Source organism: Callithrix jacchus, chromosome 7 (assembly GCF_049354715.1).
Source record: "Callithrix jacchus isolate 240 chromosome 7, calJac240_pri, whole genome shotgun sequence".
NCBI lineage: Eukaryota > Metazoa > Chordata > Mammalia > Primates > Cebidae > Callithrix > Callithrix jacchus.
In genome coordinates this window covers 112,616,399-112,633,448 of record NC_133508.1, presented here as the reverse complement: position 1 = coordinate 112,633,448, position 17,050 = coordinate 112,616,399, and the positions used below count along the sequence as shown (strand labels likewise).

The window sequence follows — 17,050 nt, the reverse complement described above, 5'->3', positions numbered from 1 at the left end:
TGTCAGGGGGCTGGCAGGAAGGGAGAGCATCAGGAAAAACAGCTAAGGGATGTTGGGCTGAATATCCGGGTGATGGGTTGATCTGTGCAACAAACCACCATGGCACACATTGACCTACGTAACAAGCCTGCACATCCTGTGCATGTACTTTGGAACTTAAAATAAAAGTTGAAGAAAAAAAAACAGAAAAAAAGAAGACAACATAAAGCACAAAAAGTATCTTGATAAAACACAGAATTTATCTTGTTTTTTCCTTAGGTAGATAACTTATGGGATATAAGAACAATAACCTACTTAGTCTTTTATCAGTACTCCAAGGAAACCCTGTTTTTCAAAAAGAACAGACCAGATTACAGTTTTGCTTCAAGATTCTTTTGATATTAAAGCTCTTTTAAGAAAACACAAGTTTTTTACATATTTTGGATATTATTAATTCAGTGTTATCCCTCTCTTTATTGAGTCTTTGCTGGAGTCTGTCTTATGGACTTTAGCTGCACTACAGATGAATAAATGCACTTAGACACAAATTTCTAGTGAACGAGTGGGCTAAGGGGTCATGAGCTACTCAGAGAGAGAAATTGCAGCTACATGACACTGACTAGTCACTTTCTTTTTATTTATTCAGTATAGATTTAATAACAGAGGCTTTATGTCAACACACTTGTAGAGAAAGATTAAAAGCTAGGTTCTGAACTTAAAGCAAACACTATTATAGGGAAATTTCCTTGGTCAACCTCCTCTTGAGAGGGCTAGCTGGCTTAAAGGTTAGTTTTAAGACTACATAAATAAACAAGCTAGCTAGGTAAACTACTCACATTCCTTTGTATTTGCTCCTTAATCTCTCTGGCTCCTGCAAAGACAGTCTGGCTGCCTTCAGCTTAGAACTATAGAAAAATCTTTTAGGCCTTCCAAAAGGGTTTGAGACTATATTCTGTAGCTTTCTCTACTATTTTTCCTTTAGTATTTTTGCTACTACCTTGAGTGAATTCTTGCAAGTCTTTCCATGAATAAAATTTCTTTCTTTCTTTGTTTTTGGTAAAGTGTATTATTCGTTATAATGAGTGCTTTTGGTGGATTGGGGTAGAGGGGGCGACAGTTAGAATCTCAAAGACTGCAATGGAAGACTCTCAAAGTGGCCAGGCTTTCTAAGCTACTTTCAGTACAACCACCCAGGTCCCATCCTCTAGAATTGATGCTCCTTGTACAGTGGGTACACCAAAGTGCCTATCTTGCCAAGTGTGGCAATGCTTTCCCTTACATTAGAACTCATTTATTGATACCAATGTAACGGAAGGATGAAAGCCCGATGCTTCCAATAAATGTAAAAATGCCTTACATCTGTCTCTCTACAGATAGACTCACTTTATAACTAGTTATTTTTGCATACTATTTAATGAATCCTCTCTCTCAGGTCATATGACTTTATAATTTTACCTTTCACTTCAGGCCTTTCTATCTGGGATTGATTTTTGTGGCTGATGTAAGGTGATCTCTAAGTTTATTATTATTTTTTATTATAGATATCCATTGTCCTATCACCAGTTATGGAATAGAGTATACACTTACTGATTATTTTTGTGTTCTTGATCCTAATATTAGATAAATTACTAAGAAAGTATGTTACAATCTCTACTACGATTAAGTCTCTTTCTCCTTATAGTTCTATACATTCACATTTTGAACTTTCTTACTAAGTGCATGTAATTAAAATTATTACATCTTACTAGTTAACTGAATCTTTATCATTATGAAATTATGAAATGACTCTCCTTATTGCAATAGGTTCGTACAAAAGTGCCATACGTTCCATGGCAAAACCACTATTACTTTTGCGCTGACCTAATAGTAATATATTTTACTGTAATTCTGATTTCCAGAGATTAACTACAACTCATTCCTTTTGGTTAAAATTCACATGCTTTATCTTTTTTCATCCTTTCATTTCAACCTTTTTCTATCCTAATTTTTTGTATATACATGTGGCATATAGTTGGATTTTTTTTTTATCCAGCATGATAATTTTATCTTTTACAGGCATATTTTGTTCCTTTATGTTGAATGTAATTGTAAATGAACTTGAGCTTGTATATTTCTTAGTCTACTTGAGCTGCTGTAACAATACAGTATAGACTGGATGGCTGAAACAGTAGACATTTATTTCTCACAGTTCTGGAGATGAAAAGTTCAAGATCAAGGTGTGGGCTCATTTGATTCTGGTTGAGTTTTCTCTTCCTGATTTGGTGGACAGTCGTCCCCTTGCTGTGTCCTCACATGGCAAAGAGAGACCACTCACTGATCTCCTTTCCTCTTCTTATAAGAGCTCTAATCTCATCATGAGAACCCCTCTCTCATGAATTTATCTAAACCTACCACCTCCACTTTCAAAGACCCTCACTTCCAAATGCCATCATAGTAGGGGCAGGGGTAGGACTTCAATATATAAACTTTGGGAGGAAATAAACATTCAGTCCATAACAGTATATATGGTCTATGTTTCTTTTTCTTTTCTTTCTTATCTGATTATGGGCGGACTGATTTTTCTTATTCTATTTTCCTTCCTCTGCTAGTCTAGAAGTAATATGTGCTGATTCTACTCTTTTAAAATTGCAGCCTGCATATTTGCAAAGGTTTAAATGCATTAATATTTTACCCTTTTCCTATATAATACCAAAAGTCCATAATATTTCAATTATTGGATTTATTGTATTATTATTGCAGTAATTTTCTTGTTTTATTTAACTTCACAAGACTTTATTTTTATTGCTTTAAATAATCAGTGATCATTCTCCTTTCTCCGTAGTTCTTCATTCTGCATTTCTTCTTTCATCAAAAGTCTTTGATCTAGCTCACTTTTTCTTCTCTCATTACACAATGTATTTTATTGAGGGCCTTCTGGGGTCAAACTCTCTTGTTTGTCTGAAAGTATCTTTATTTCACCCTTTCTTTTGAACATATTGATCCAGATATATTATCCTATGTTGGTGGCTATTTTCTTTCATTGCCTCTCTCCATCATCTCTATATTTCTATTCTCTCTTTCTAGAACTCTGATTTGATATCTGTTAGAACTTCTCATTTGATCCTCACATTCTATCCTCAATGTAGCAACTATTCTTTCTTTTGTTTGTTTTTGAAATGGAGTCTCACTCTGTTGCTCAGGATGGAATACAGTGGCACAATCTCAGCTTACTGTAACCTCCACCACCTGGGTTCAAGTGATCCTCCTGCCTCAGACTCCCAAGTAGCTGGGACTACAGGTGTGTACCACCACACTGGCTAATTTTTTGTATATTTTAAGTAGAGATGAGCTTTCACCATGTTAAGAACTCTGATGTCTGGTGATCCACCCACCTCGTCCTCCCAAAGTGCTGAGATTACAGGCATGAGCCACTGTACCCAGCCCAGCAATTATTTTTGAATATTTTTCATCTCTTTATTTCTCTGTGCTATATTCTGAATAATTTATGTTTATTTACTTTCTAGTTTGCCAATTGTTTCTTCAGTTGTGTCTAATCTGATGTTAAATTTATCTACTTAGTTTTTCATTTGTTATGGCTTTTTTTTCTAGATTCAATTTGCTTCATTTTCAAATCTACTAGGTAACTTTTTATAGTTCTTCATATTTATCTCCAAGTTCATCTTTTATTTCTAAGAAACAGTAAACATAGTTGTTTTATAACCCGGGACTAATAATTCAAGTATCTGAAGACTTTGTATATATATTTCTGTTTGCTAATGATCTAGTTCTTTCTTGGTGTCTTGTTTCCTGATGCAGCTTTTTTTTGTGTGTGAGTGGTATATTTTCTTAGGAAAACTATTTATGAGAACACATAGGATAAAGGTACATTTTAACAGAGGTCTTCTGTTGTTATCCATCTGTCAGTTTTATAGGAGCACCTGCAGATCAAATTCAGTTTAGATTACTTCACATACATTGCAAATTCAAATGAGGTGTTTTCCTTATCTTTTTGCTTAGTGCCATCATTCTTAAGCATATGGTGGATTTAATCTGAAGGACTAGCTCTCTGAAGTTCCAACTGTATGATGGGGCAATCTATTTGAGTCCCCATCTTGGACAGCCTCTGAGTTATATCTTCTTCCCACCCTTACTCATGGAATTTGCTGAGCTGATAAATATATTTAAGGCTATAATGGCTTTAGTAGTGTCTTTCTTTCTCTGGGTTCTCCCTTTTCCTGGATTTTGGCCTGATGTTTTCCCAATATTTTGTCAATTTTATAGCATTTTAAAGATATTCTTTAAGCTTTATATCTAAAATTTTTATCTGCTTTGACAGAGAGAGAGAAGAGAGTGGAGGGGGGACTGTTTAGGCAGCCCCACACGTTGGGTGTGCCAGAATGTAAAAAAGACAGATTAAGAATGCAAAGAGTGGCACCACAGGGCCTTCACTGCCTCCAGTACAAGGGATGGCCCCCAGTCCCATTTTTTGCGTTCTCAATCTGTCTTTTTCTCATTCCTTTGCTGCCACCAAACTCCAGGTACACATACCCATGGGTGGGGCTGATTCCCTACAGTGGGGACCTTCAATCCTTTTGGAATTAAAGCTAGCAGGTATAGTTTCTCCTTGCAGATTTAGCTTCACAATTTTGTATTGTCAACATCGTATAAGAATATGAGGCAAATCCCTTTTCTTAAATGCTCGATTTTCCTTCTCTAGTTTTTTACCCTCTCTTCCAAATATATGCAGAATATAAGATAAATAATCCCAAGGTTTTTTTTTTGACAATTAGTTCACAATATGTTCAGTCTCTTTATGAAAAATCCATTTGTAAGAAAAAAAATTCATTGACATTTCTGCCTCACATATGGTCCACAGAATTTATGAGTATATAAAATCCAGGCTATCGTATCTTTTGACTTTAGCCAGGGAGATAGGACTCCAAAAGAGGGTGAGATCAGCCCTAGGCATCTATTTCTCATGATTATCTTAATCAGTAACACACACACACACCACCACTCCCTTAGTCCTAGGAGATCTCTTTCTCTCTCTCTCTCTCTCTCTCTCTCTCTCTCTCTCTCAGTAACAGCTTATGGTGGATAATACAGTAGGTTGTATGTATCCCTGTTGTCTGCTGTTTCTCCTGTTTATAGTTCTAAGTGACTGACCTTACCCATTGGTGAGAGATCATAGTTTACCACCATTTTTCCTGGATTACCCTGTAAGTAGAAGCATCCATGTGACAGAGATTCTAATAGAATACTCCACCTGTGGTTTTTATTTGTTAGATCATGATGTATTGTGGGTAGAAACTGTATGCTAAAACATGTTTTCTTTCCTACACTTAGGACCGGGAATAGGGATGTTTTTCCAGTGATTTTTAATGTCTGTCTTCTTGAGTTGTGACAAAAGTCAGAGTTGATAAGCAGTTTAATTTTATTCTCATCAATAACCTGTGGGTGATATGAGGAAGCAGGATAGATGTTATCTCTAGCTACCAAACTGCTTTATGCACTTGTGATAAACTGACAAACTCTTGCTATTTTTCTTTAGTAGCATTTATTCTTAAGTTTAACAGAATGTCTTTTACTTAACTATAACTTTGAAGACAATTTTCCCCTTCTCTATAGAACTTAATTTTTATATTTATTTAATGATGAAAATTATCATTTCCCCCAATCTTTATTCATTTACTGTGCTGCTGCCTGAGCTCTGCACTCAGATAGGCAAGGTGAAGTCACTTATTTTATATTTAGGGTGAATGCATATGCTGTTTGTTTTCCATCTTTAATTGTTATTTTTTTAGGAGGTAGGAGGAAAAGGCCTGGCATGATAATGAATTGCATAACCTTTGAAACTAGAGGAAAATAGGGAGTTGTTTCAATATAATTAAAGTGTGTCATGGGTCTTTTTTTTGGGGGGGGTGGTGACTGATATTAAGCAATAAAATACAAATATAGCTAGAAAGAAATGTTAGAAAACCTAAGCTGATAACCTTCAAACTCAATTCATGTTCTTGTTTGCTTCCAGACTTTCTTTTTAAATCAATATTGATTCAGAATTTATTTATTCTGAGAAGATGTGTGATTATCCAATAATTCATAGCTGGTCTATATCACAAGTTCACTGCTTTGTCACACTAATCAAGAAAATCCTTTTTTCAAAAGTGCATTTCAAATGCCCCCTAAATGTGCATCCTTCAGCACTGCCTATAAAATCAGTCTGTTAAGAAGCAGCCTGAGTGCTTTATATATATTTTTTCTTTTACCTGCTCAATGGAGATGGAGATGCTTCTTTTAGTTATTACTTCTAAAGTTATAACTGAATTGTATATGATTTGTATTCATATTGAGCAAAGTATTTCAAATGATGATGCAAACTACTTAAAAACCATCCTAGTGATTAGGAAAACGTGTCTTAAACAGGAGATTTGACATTCTTCCTGTAATATAAGGTGATTTATCATCTCATATGTTTAGGAAGTTACTCAGAATAGGAGAAAAACAACATCATAGGTCATGATACCACTGTATTGTTTGGTTTGAAATCAGTGCTGAAGGACTCTCATTTGCATTTCCATTAATCTTGCCATGTCCAATGTGGGGTCATGTTTCTGCCTGAGATGAGTTTCTGGAATGCTCATCATTTTTTGCATGAGGCATTATCGTCATTAGGTGATGAAGCAGGGTACCATGCCCTTTCTTTCACCCCCAACAAATGTATTCCTCTGTAATGCTTCCTGAATTACCTCATCCTGTCACAGCCACAGCCTCAGTCAGGCATCTACCATCTTAGGTCTGAAATACAAAAGCTATTTCCTGATTGATTCATCTGCTTTAACTTCCTTATTTCCTCTGCATCAAATACATAAACATGTAACAATTATGTTGCTTATTCAGAAGACTTAGCAAGGGGTGTGTAAGTCCTCCTCCAACTCCTGATAATGTGCTTAATTCCTCTAACTGCTGTCATGTCTTGTTCCTCAGGCATAGCTCTTTGTTAGAGCTAAGGCTGTGCTGTTGTCTGGCTTTCACACATGACACATTCTTTCCTCTAAGCATGCCTAAAATTTCTCTCATTCTAAGTTATTCCATAACCATCACACCCAGCTTAGTCACTGAAATCTTTCTAGAATTATTGGTATTATTTATAGCCAATGTGCCAGTTCAACAAGTTGGTTTGTACTGATTCTACACCGATCTACTTTGTTATGTAGGTAATTTACATTTTACAGTTTCCAATGTTAGTTGGTCTCCTCTGAAGGCAGAAATTGTTTCCCAACTTTTTTTCTCTCCACTATCTATCATTTTATGGATGACAAAATGGAAGGCTAGACGGGCAAAAAGTAATTCTCCCAAGATCATACTGCTTATAGATGGTAGAGATGGCATTTTATCCCGGTTAATTTGATACCCAATTTTTATTCACCAATATGGGTTGCTTCCTCCCTTCCTTCCTTTATTAGCTTCTACTGGCCTTGACATTACAATTGGATACTGAATTAGTGTTGGTGATAAGGGGAGTAATTTTTCACATCAGTGCACTTCTCGGAGTCTATTAACTTCCTTTAATCTAAGTTGAAATTTATCTAAAGTGATTTGCTGGTAACTGCCAAGATCGATCCTCTAGTTGTATTTTCATAATCTAAATTAAAAATACAAGGTATCAAATTACATTGATATTCTTTCAAAACTTATTCTGTAAATATTTATTGAATGCCTGCTATGTACACACCAGGCACTGATACAGGTAACAGGAACAGAGAAATAACCAAGATCTCATTTCTGCCCTAGAGAAACTATGCAGTGATCCAGTAGGCTAAATGATCATGTGTGTTAGCTTCATATTGCTATGGTAATGAATTACCAAAAACTTGTGACTTAGAAAAATGCAAATTTATTATCTTACATTTCTAGAGGTTAAGTCCAAAATACTCCTCAATGAGATGCAATAAGCCATTAGCAGGAAGCCCAGGGGAGATCGATTTTCTTACTTTTTCCAGGTTCTAGAAGCTTCTATATTCCTTGGCTCATGACTCTTTTGCATCTTTAAAGCCGGAAATAGCCGGTTGAGTTTTTCTCACGTTGCATCATTCCAATCTTGTTTCTTTGTCACGTTTCCTTCTTTGACTAATCTGCCTCCCCCTTCTCCATATAAGTATCCTTGTGATCACATTGGGCTCACCCAGATAATCCAGGCTAATCTCACCATCTCATGGTCCTTATTTATTCACATCTGTAAAATCTCTTTCCTTATATTAGGTAACATATTCACAGGGTCCAGGGATGAGGATGTGAACATCTTTGGGAGGCCATTATTCTATCTACCACGACATGTAAACAGATAACATGTAATATAGTGTCCTAAACCCAACAATGTAGATGCAAGTACTATGTCTCTGAGATTAATATAGAATTAGCTGCTTTGGAATGGGATTCTTTGAAAGTTCTTAGGATTGATATCCTGTCAAAGTGGGTGGAACTCACCTTGGCCCACTTTGGCACAGTGGCCAGTAGAATGTCTTTGTCCTTGTCCTTCTTGAGAATCAGTGGGAAGTTTGTGAGGGGAAGTGTAGGCCTCCTTTAGCCATCACCAAGGGACTAAGGAAGAGAAAGTCACATTGGTCAGAGGGAACAGAATATGAAAAGGGAGGAACTATAAATAGTACAGAATTGCATGAGATTAAGTTCAAAGAGGGGCATTATAAGAAATAAGGCTTGTGAGATAAGCCATATCATAAAAAGCCATGTGTGCTGGGCTAAGAAGTGGGAACATCATCCTGTAAGAAATGGCCAAGAACATGATTTCTTATTCTTTGCTGAGACTTAGAGGAAAACAGAACCCTTTCTTTGAATGAAATGGCTGGCCCTCTTTTATTGACATATTATAGACATATTATAAAGCATATTTTAAAAATAAATAAAACACATACTTCATTATTCACAATTCTCTGCTGGCTATTGTTGTATATTAAAGCCTTTATTTTGTACTGCTCCATTTTTTCCTTGTTTGAAGTTATCTGACTTGCTTGCTCATAGTAGGTCTCTTTTAAATCCTAGAACATGTATTCATCCCTCCTTAGTTTCTTTTTTGCTCTCTGAATTAATATTAGATTCTCAGAGGAGAATATTCCTGCAGGAATAAAATGAAATGTTTTGGATTTTTACTTTTTATAGCTTATCAATGGTAATTATATTGTCATTTTCTTTGAGAAAGAGACTGCTTTTAAAGAAAGAGTCTTTCTAAGCATGACTGGCTGCTTTATCTTGCCATTTGCTTTCAATGGAGCCATGTGAAATCTGTACCTATGAATTGAATTAATTACCTGAACTATTTTCCTTAATCTTCATGAATTATTATTCGTTTGAAAATTGCATTGTATGGCTGCAATACCAACTGTTAACTACAACAGCAAATGTGTAGCTATCTTTATAAATGTTTTTCAGTGATTCTAAATTTGCTGTTGTAAGACAATACATTTGGTGATCAGAAAGTCAAATGAACTTAAGAAGCTTATAAAATATTATGTAATTTTAGTGTTTTTTTCTTTAAGTGAGAAATATGAATTGCATCCAAAGAACTGAGCCACATGACAGCAAACCACTGTGGCTCTTTTTATTTAGCTGGCCCCTCAGTCTATTTATTCCAGAGATGTAATTAGAGTGAGTGAGGGCCCCTGTAAAAGCACTGCCCTCTATTGATTTGCAGGATATAAAAAATTTGCATGACAATACAAATTCTACCAGCACATGGGGGCAGGGTGAAGTAATCACTTTCCAGCTCTCATTACTATACAGAATCAGCTCAGTCTTATCATCTGACTGTGGGTTGGGTGTATTTTCAACTGAAACATAAAGCAGCCAGGATTCACAATCAGAAAGTGTCAGCTTTTCAGGCAGATTCGACAATGGCATTTCATTTACCCTGCAATCCACTTTGTCACTTGGTGAGGTAGGAATCACAGCCAAATTGGAAACCAGCCTAAATACTTTGAAGCTGGGTTTGCCCACCTTTAATGTAAATAGCAAATAATTACAAAATCAATAGATGTTGTTAACCCTTTAAATCTGTCTTCTCCTTACTCATCTGTGGAATTACTTTAAGATGAGCTTTGAGCAACTTACTGCTAAATGGTTCAACACCAGCTTTGGAGTTGGACGGTCCGCCTTCCAATGCCAGCTCTGCCTCTTGTTAGCCGAGTGGACTAGGAAAAATTTTCACTCCCTTCTGTACCTCAGCTTCCTCGTTTATAAAATGGGATAATAATAATGGCATATTTTATTGCATTGAAATGGCATGAACTTTTAGAAACATTAAATGACATAATGAATATACTAGGGCAATTGCATTGCACTGCTCAGAAAATACAATTCACATTGCATTCTATGTGGAATTGTGCAAGATGGCAGACCTATGTGTAAAGCATTTAAAGTAGTCCCTGGTACAAATAAGCATAAATTTTATAGAACTTACCATCTTTCCTTTTTCTTGAAATTGTTTGACTTTCTTGAATGTCTGCGTCTCTTCCTAAAACTCTTTAACTGGCTTCTCGTATCTAATGGTAGTGTTTTCCAAAACTCATACACATCACGATGACCTGCTTTTCTCCTCATTTTCTCCATTAGGTTGTTCTGTAGGTAGAGCTAGACATAAGGACAGTGTATAAACTGAGACGTACTTATAAAATTGAGACTAAAATCAAGTAGCTTCATGGTTCCCAAATCTGCCTGGACATCAGAGTCATTTAGTGGGTCATTTAAAAATACAGATTCTCTGCTGGGTGCGGGGCTCACGCCTCTAATCCCAGCACTTTGGGAGGCCTAAGTGGGCGGATCACATGAAGTCGGGAACTCAAGATCAGCCTGGCCAAAATGGTCAAACCCTGTCTCTACTAAAATATATAAACTTAGCCAGGCATGGTGGCACACCCCTGTAATCCCAGCTACTCCAGAGGCTGAGGCAGGAGAATCCCTTGAACCTGGAAGGCGGAGGTTGCAGTGAGCTGAGATCATGCCACTGCAATCCAGCCTGGACAATAGAGCAAGACTCCGTCTCAAAAATAATAATAATAATAATAATAATAATAATAATAATAATATGGATTCTTAGGCTCATTCCTCAGATCTATAGAATTGGATTATTTGATGTGGGGGATTGTTTTTCAGCTATTTCAGTTATTCAGACAGATTTGGGAACTAAAATCTAGAACCAGGAGTTCTGCAAACATTAAAGTTCAAAATCAGAGTGAAAGATTCCAGTCAAAGAGCACAGGGTGAGAGTGTGAACAGAAAGCTGAGCCAAAGTTGAGTGTTAGGAGCTTGTGAAGCCTTTTTATTCATGACCCTCTCTGTGCCCCACAGCATTCTCTATCACAGTTCTTAGCACACAGTGTTGCAATGATGTTTCCAGCTTATGTTTCCCTCCCTTCCTCCCTCCTTCCTTTCCCTCCATCCTTCCCTTCCTCCCTCCCTCCCTCCTTTCTTCCTTTCCCTTTCTTTCTCATTCCTTTCCTCTCTCTCTTTCCTTTCTTTTTCTCCCTTCCTTTCTTTCTTTTCTTTCTTTCTCCTTTTCTCCTTTTTTCTTTCTTTTTTCTCCCTTCCCTCCCCTCCTTCTCTCTCCCCTCCCCCTCCCCTCCTCTCCCCTCCCCCTCCCCTCCTCTCCCCTCCCTCTTCCCCTTCTCTCCCCTCCCCCCCTCTTCCCCTTCTCTCCCCTCCCCCTTCCCCTCCTCTTCCCTCCTGCTTCCCCTCCCCCTTCCCACATCCCTCCTCCCCTCCCCTCCCTTCCCCTCTCCTCCCCTCCCTTCCCTTCCCTTCCTTTCCCTTCCTTTCCCTTCCATCTTGCTCTGCCACCTAAGCTGGAGTACATTGTCACTCTCTGCCCACTGGAATCCCCATCCTCTGGGTTCAAGAGATTCTCGTGCCTCAGTCTCTGGAGTAGCTGGGACTACTGGTGTGAGACATCACGTCAAGCTACTTTGAGGTTTTGCCATGTTGCTCGGGCTGGTCTGGAACCCCTGGCCTCAAGCAGTCCACCAGCCTTGACTTTTCAAAGTGCTAGGATCATAGGTGTGAACCACCATGCCCAGCCCTGTAGAGCTTATATTTCTTATTTAAGTCTGAGATTCATAAAGGCAGACTTAGTCTAAAAAATTCTTCTTCATATCCTGATACTACCTGTTCATAGCAAGGATCCAAAAAACATTAAATTGTTGAAATGTAAGCTGAGAGAGTGAATTATTAATAAGACTCTTTGGCTCTTTTGTTACATGTAACTGACTTGAACTAGTTAAAAGTGAGAAAAGGGAAAACAGTTTAAGACTATAAAGTATTTCATGAAATTCAACCATGGGCTTCCGGAAGGAACTAGGCCCCAGGTTAAAGGCAATTAGGACTATCACCTCTGCTTCTCTTTGAACATTTACTTCAGTAACTTCTTTCTGAAAGCCAGATTTCTCTGCTTCTCTTGTTTCAAGGTTGATAATTTACAGTTCCAATCTTCAACTGAGAATAACTCATTGTCCGTTCTAATTCTAAATTTCTGGGATTGAGAATCTGACTTGCCCAGCTTGGAACCAATGTCTAAACCAGAGGCAGGTGGCCATGGCCAGAAAACAGGCACAAAGAAGAAATGTGGTTACTAGAAACCCACTCTTGGCCGGGCACGGTGGCTCAAGCCTGTAATCCCAGCACTTTGGGAGGCCGAGGTGGGTGGATCACAAGGTCAAGAGATCGAGACCATTCTGGTCAACATGGTGAAACCCCGTCTCTACTAAAAATACAAAAAATTAGCTGGGCATGGTGGCACGTGCCTGTAATCCCAGCTACTCAGGAGGCTGAGGCAGGAGAATTGCCTGAACCCAGGAGGCGGAGGTTGCAGTGAGCCGAGATCGTGCCATTGAACTCCAGCCTGGGTAACAAGAGCGAAACTCCATCTCAAAAAAAAAAGAAACCCACTCTTGTGGACTTGGGGACAGGGGAACGGTCAGTTCTCAGATAAATGGGACTTAAGCACTTCTCATATTATCTGTTGCAGTGAGACAGAAGCAGACAAGCTGTCCAAAAGAGAAGCTGACAGTGTTATAGATAACTTGGCACTGGAGTACATATAGACTGTCTCAAACAGGAAAATTTTTTCTCTAGGACGAATCCCTAGAGGAACAAATAGGCATGCTTAGGTTGTAGGGGAAGAGTCAAGAAGTTGGGGATTGCAAAATGCAGACCCTTGGCCAGGAATGACTTTACATAACTTGTTACTGGGTCTGCCCACACAGTACATGTAGGGAGAAAAAAAGCCATTCCATGTGTACTTTTACTGTTTATAGAAAAGGGCAATAGATCACAGTCTTAATGCAACAGAGTGCCTTACCGGATGGCATAAAGTCTGCCAGTACGCTGACAAAAATGCAATAAAAATGTTTCTGTAATAGAGCATTAATTTTTATATACCATACAGCCAACATGATAGAGACCAACAGTAACTACTATTTGAACTTCTCGAAGGAAAGCCTAGTCTACTGAGAGGAATAAGTGAAGCGGGATGAGCAGGTCTCTCATATTAAAGTGTGCACCACACAAGTCCTCAGCAAACTTGGTGATGGCTGATGGTAAAATGGTTTGGCAGTCCAAAAGGCCTTCAAGTTTTACTACCCTGGCTACAATTGTTAACGTTGATGATCAGTACGGTGGGAGGATGCATTCACTGGTGTATGGAGCATGTTCCTTAACCATTCTTCCCAGGCCTTCCTCTAAGCTGGAAAGAGGAGAAAGGATTGACAACTGTCCTAACCAAGACATACTTAATATTTCATCGAACCAAAGTTTGAATTCATCACTGCACTGAGCAGTGAACTAACCAATATGTAGATATTTGTTATTAATATTTTATATTTTTTTTTGCTGGCTTATATGCTTAAAATATCTTTGTTTTAAATGCAGGTGATTCAAGGACATACGACCCAGATTTCAAGGGGCCTGTTGCCAACAGGTAAGCAATTCCTTTGTTGGGAATATGCTTTTTTAAACATATACAGAAAGGTTTGTGGGGATGGGGTAGGTACTGTTTTCCAGTCAATGCAGAATTGTGTCTGCTGTGAGTGGGGAATGACTTATTTCTGCCTAAATCTCACCTTATTTACACAGGGAAAGTACAGAGAATAAATCTTTCCATGAGTCATGAATATCTTCCCCCATTCAGCAAATGAACTGCCTTACATTATTAGACTGACTGTTTGTACTTTTCAAAAAGAGAAGACAAAAAAATCCTTTATGAGATTTAACCACTTTGTAGAGAAGCAAACTCATTCAAGTAGTTGCTTTATGCACCTGTTTACTCTGGAACTCACCATTGCAAATGCAGGGTTGCCATGCCAACTTCTTCGACGCCAAGTATTTGTGTCGCTCAGCTTCCAAGATCAGAGTGCTTTCTCAGAGGCAGTCATTCACCAATGCATCATGTGAAATGCTCTAGGGAAATATGTACTCATCTCAGCTGGTGCTTCCTCCCCTCTCCAAGGTTCTGTGCCATTTTAAAATTAGCCAGTAATTCATTAGTCCTCTTATTGTTTATTTTAGCCTCTATTTCCAAGCTTTTTGCTAATCACAAAGGGGATTGTGGGGCAAAATGGCTCCATAAGGAGGGAAGACTATGCAGTTGGTAGCTGCTTTTTGCTTAACTTTGATTTCTGGCAGTTGTGTGCCATAATGAATCGTGATGTGAACTAGTGATCAGCATGCTCATTTGCATGTGCCAACCATCAGTATGTACATTAGCATTTACTGTTATGTCCCTGTAATAGCCCAGCTTTAAAGAGATGTATATTCAGTTTGTTCTAATTTTGTAAAAAGCCAAGTCATTTGTTTCAAGTTACTCATTTAAAGGCACACTTAGAATAAAGGTGCCTTCTTTAAAATGAGTCCAAAATGTTTCCATTCTCTCCATGGTAACACCATGAATACATTTTGTTGTCTAGTATACTAACAGCCTCATTCAATGTGGTGGTTACTTTTACTATAATTACATCCATTTTACAATAACTTATTTGTAAGCTTCAAATGTAGCCTACTGGCCTCAAGGGAACTTTAGGTTTAAATCAGATTCAACAGTAATAACAATTATAATAAATAGACTGACACATTTAGAAAGAGGAAATACTGATTACAGGTGTGCCTTTCTAGGCCATAGATAAGAAACAGAATTAGGCCTGGCTGGTTTTAGGTGTAGCAAAAGAGGTGAGATCTCCTGTCTTCCATTATTTAGAATTTAATAATGGAACCGGGTAGTTCAGGTAAAGTCTAAATGACTGTGATAATCACCGTGAGGAAAGTCATTTATTTTTACCCGGGGCCTTTTGTGATGCCTCTGGCACCACAAAGACCTTCAAAGGTGAGCTGGTCATTCTGTGGGCAGACCTTCCTCTGCCTTCAATCCAAGAACAGAGGAAAGCATTGTAAAACCATGGGAGCATAACTACAGGAAGACATAGTTGGCTCTTTTCTAACTTTTTCAGGCAGCGGGATTCCACACTGTCCTTACTGGGAAAATAATTGGGGTGTTTAAGGAGCAAGTAAGAAGCCCCCAATTCTCCATATGGCCTCTAGCAGCAGGACTGGCTTTAATAACACCTTGTGCTTACATCATGCGGCCCTCCTGAGAAATCCAAATTGTTATTGGAGATTCAGACAGACTCATACAGCATTTTCTGCTTGTCAGTCCTCTGTGTTCTGTTTACTTCTCTCAGTTCACAAGGGCAGCATTTTGTGCCTAGTCACCACCCAGCTGTAGTTGTTTTGAGAAAAGGTGAAGGAATGAAGGTCATGCATCGGAGAGGTGAACACAGTGTCTCATTTCTTCCCATGTACTAAGAACTGTGTGTGTGAGAGCTATTGTCCAATAACCAAGAGAAGGTGATTTTGATAGTTTAAGGTGTTTCCCAGCCTCTTTTCACAAAGTAGATCTTCAGGCTCCAGGATTTCTGCCCTGTATTCAACAGAATCAGAAAAAGATTAATTAGTGAAAAGGTTTTCAGCACTATCCTTGGTAGTACATTAGACATTGGAAATGAATACACATAGAAAACTAAGAAATAAAAGCTCTTTGCTAAGATGCTACATGAGAAATTCATCTTGTAATGTAGACCCAATTAAATTTTGTTTAATGGAGGATTGGTATGCTTTCTTCTGTTAGGTAAGAACCATGTAATTCACTGTTTCTCCTTCTGTACTGACTTGTAGGAAGCCCACTGATATGCCCACTTATCCTTGAGGATAAGAACATCTCATCTTTATATTACTACCAACTAATGTAATTCTTCTGATAGAGTAAGGGGTACTACACACATTTGTTTAAGGAGTGAAGGAAAGAAAACAAGAATGGGAAGGAAGCAGTGTGACATTGAATCCAGGGATAAATACAAGAATGAACTTCAAACGTGGCTGCATAACGGCCATAGCATTGCCACACTTGAGACAAAACTGTCAGCATAAGTAAGTGAAGATTCACTTATGGGTTTAGACTTCAGGACTTCTAAGTCTTTATTTAAAGCTCTTGCTAAGATGCTCTCTGAACCCTATACCATTTTCAGATGCCATTGGTGTGATATTGGGTTCATATTCCTAAACAAGATACTCTGCTAACAGGAAAGTAGCGGCAGAGTTCCCTGAGCTATTTGCATTACTAGGTCTCATGAAATACACCTCAGACTATTTTTCAAGTCAATTAATTTTTATGAAATGTCTACAGGGGACATGACACTGCATATGATGTGGATCTAAGTATGCTGTGTCAAGGGAGGTCAAAAATTTACAGGTCCTCATGCAAAAAGTTCAGCTTATTCTGTTTATCTCTCTCTCTTTACATCAGGGCAAAGCCATTAAAATGTTATGACCATTTGCTTGACCTGTGGTCCAAGTCTAGGAAAATAAAGCCCAAATTGCTGCAGTTGGCATCTTGTAATAAAGGCCACATATTATCATCTCAGGCTTTAGAAATGAAGTTTGTTTTATTTTGTTTTAAATAGAAAAACCCTTCTGAAAAAAGGATGCAATTTTAAAGAATGCTGACATTTTCAAGCATAGCTATGAAAGAAATAATATTCTG

The 17,050-nt window shown here is 38.1% G+C and overlaps 1 protein-coding gene across 18 annotated transcripts in view; it reads left to right on the top strand.

The window, feature by feature from the left end:
- SLC44A5 (solute carrier family 44 member 5) overlaps window positions 1–17,050 on the top strand; it is a 466,490-nt gene that overhangs the window by 307,754 nt on the left and 141,686 nt on the right. For all 18 annotated transcript variants that reach the window (XM_078332262.1, XM_035251898.3, XM_035251906.3 and 15 more), the window contains one exon: window positions 13,891–13,939. Coding sequence is in view for 14 of the 18 variants with exons in the window: in XM_035251898.3 (XP_035107789.1) it covers window positions 13,891–13,939 (49 nt within the window). In the remaining 4 variants the exon portion in view is untranslated. The remainder of the gene's footprint in view (window positions 1–13,890; window positions 13,940–17,050) is intronic.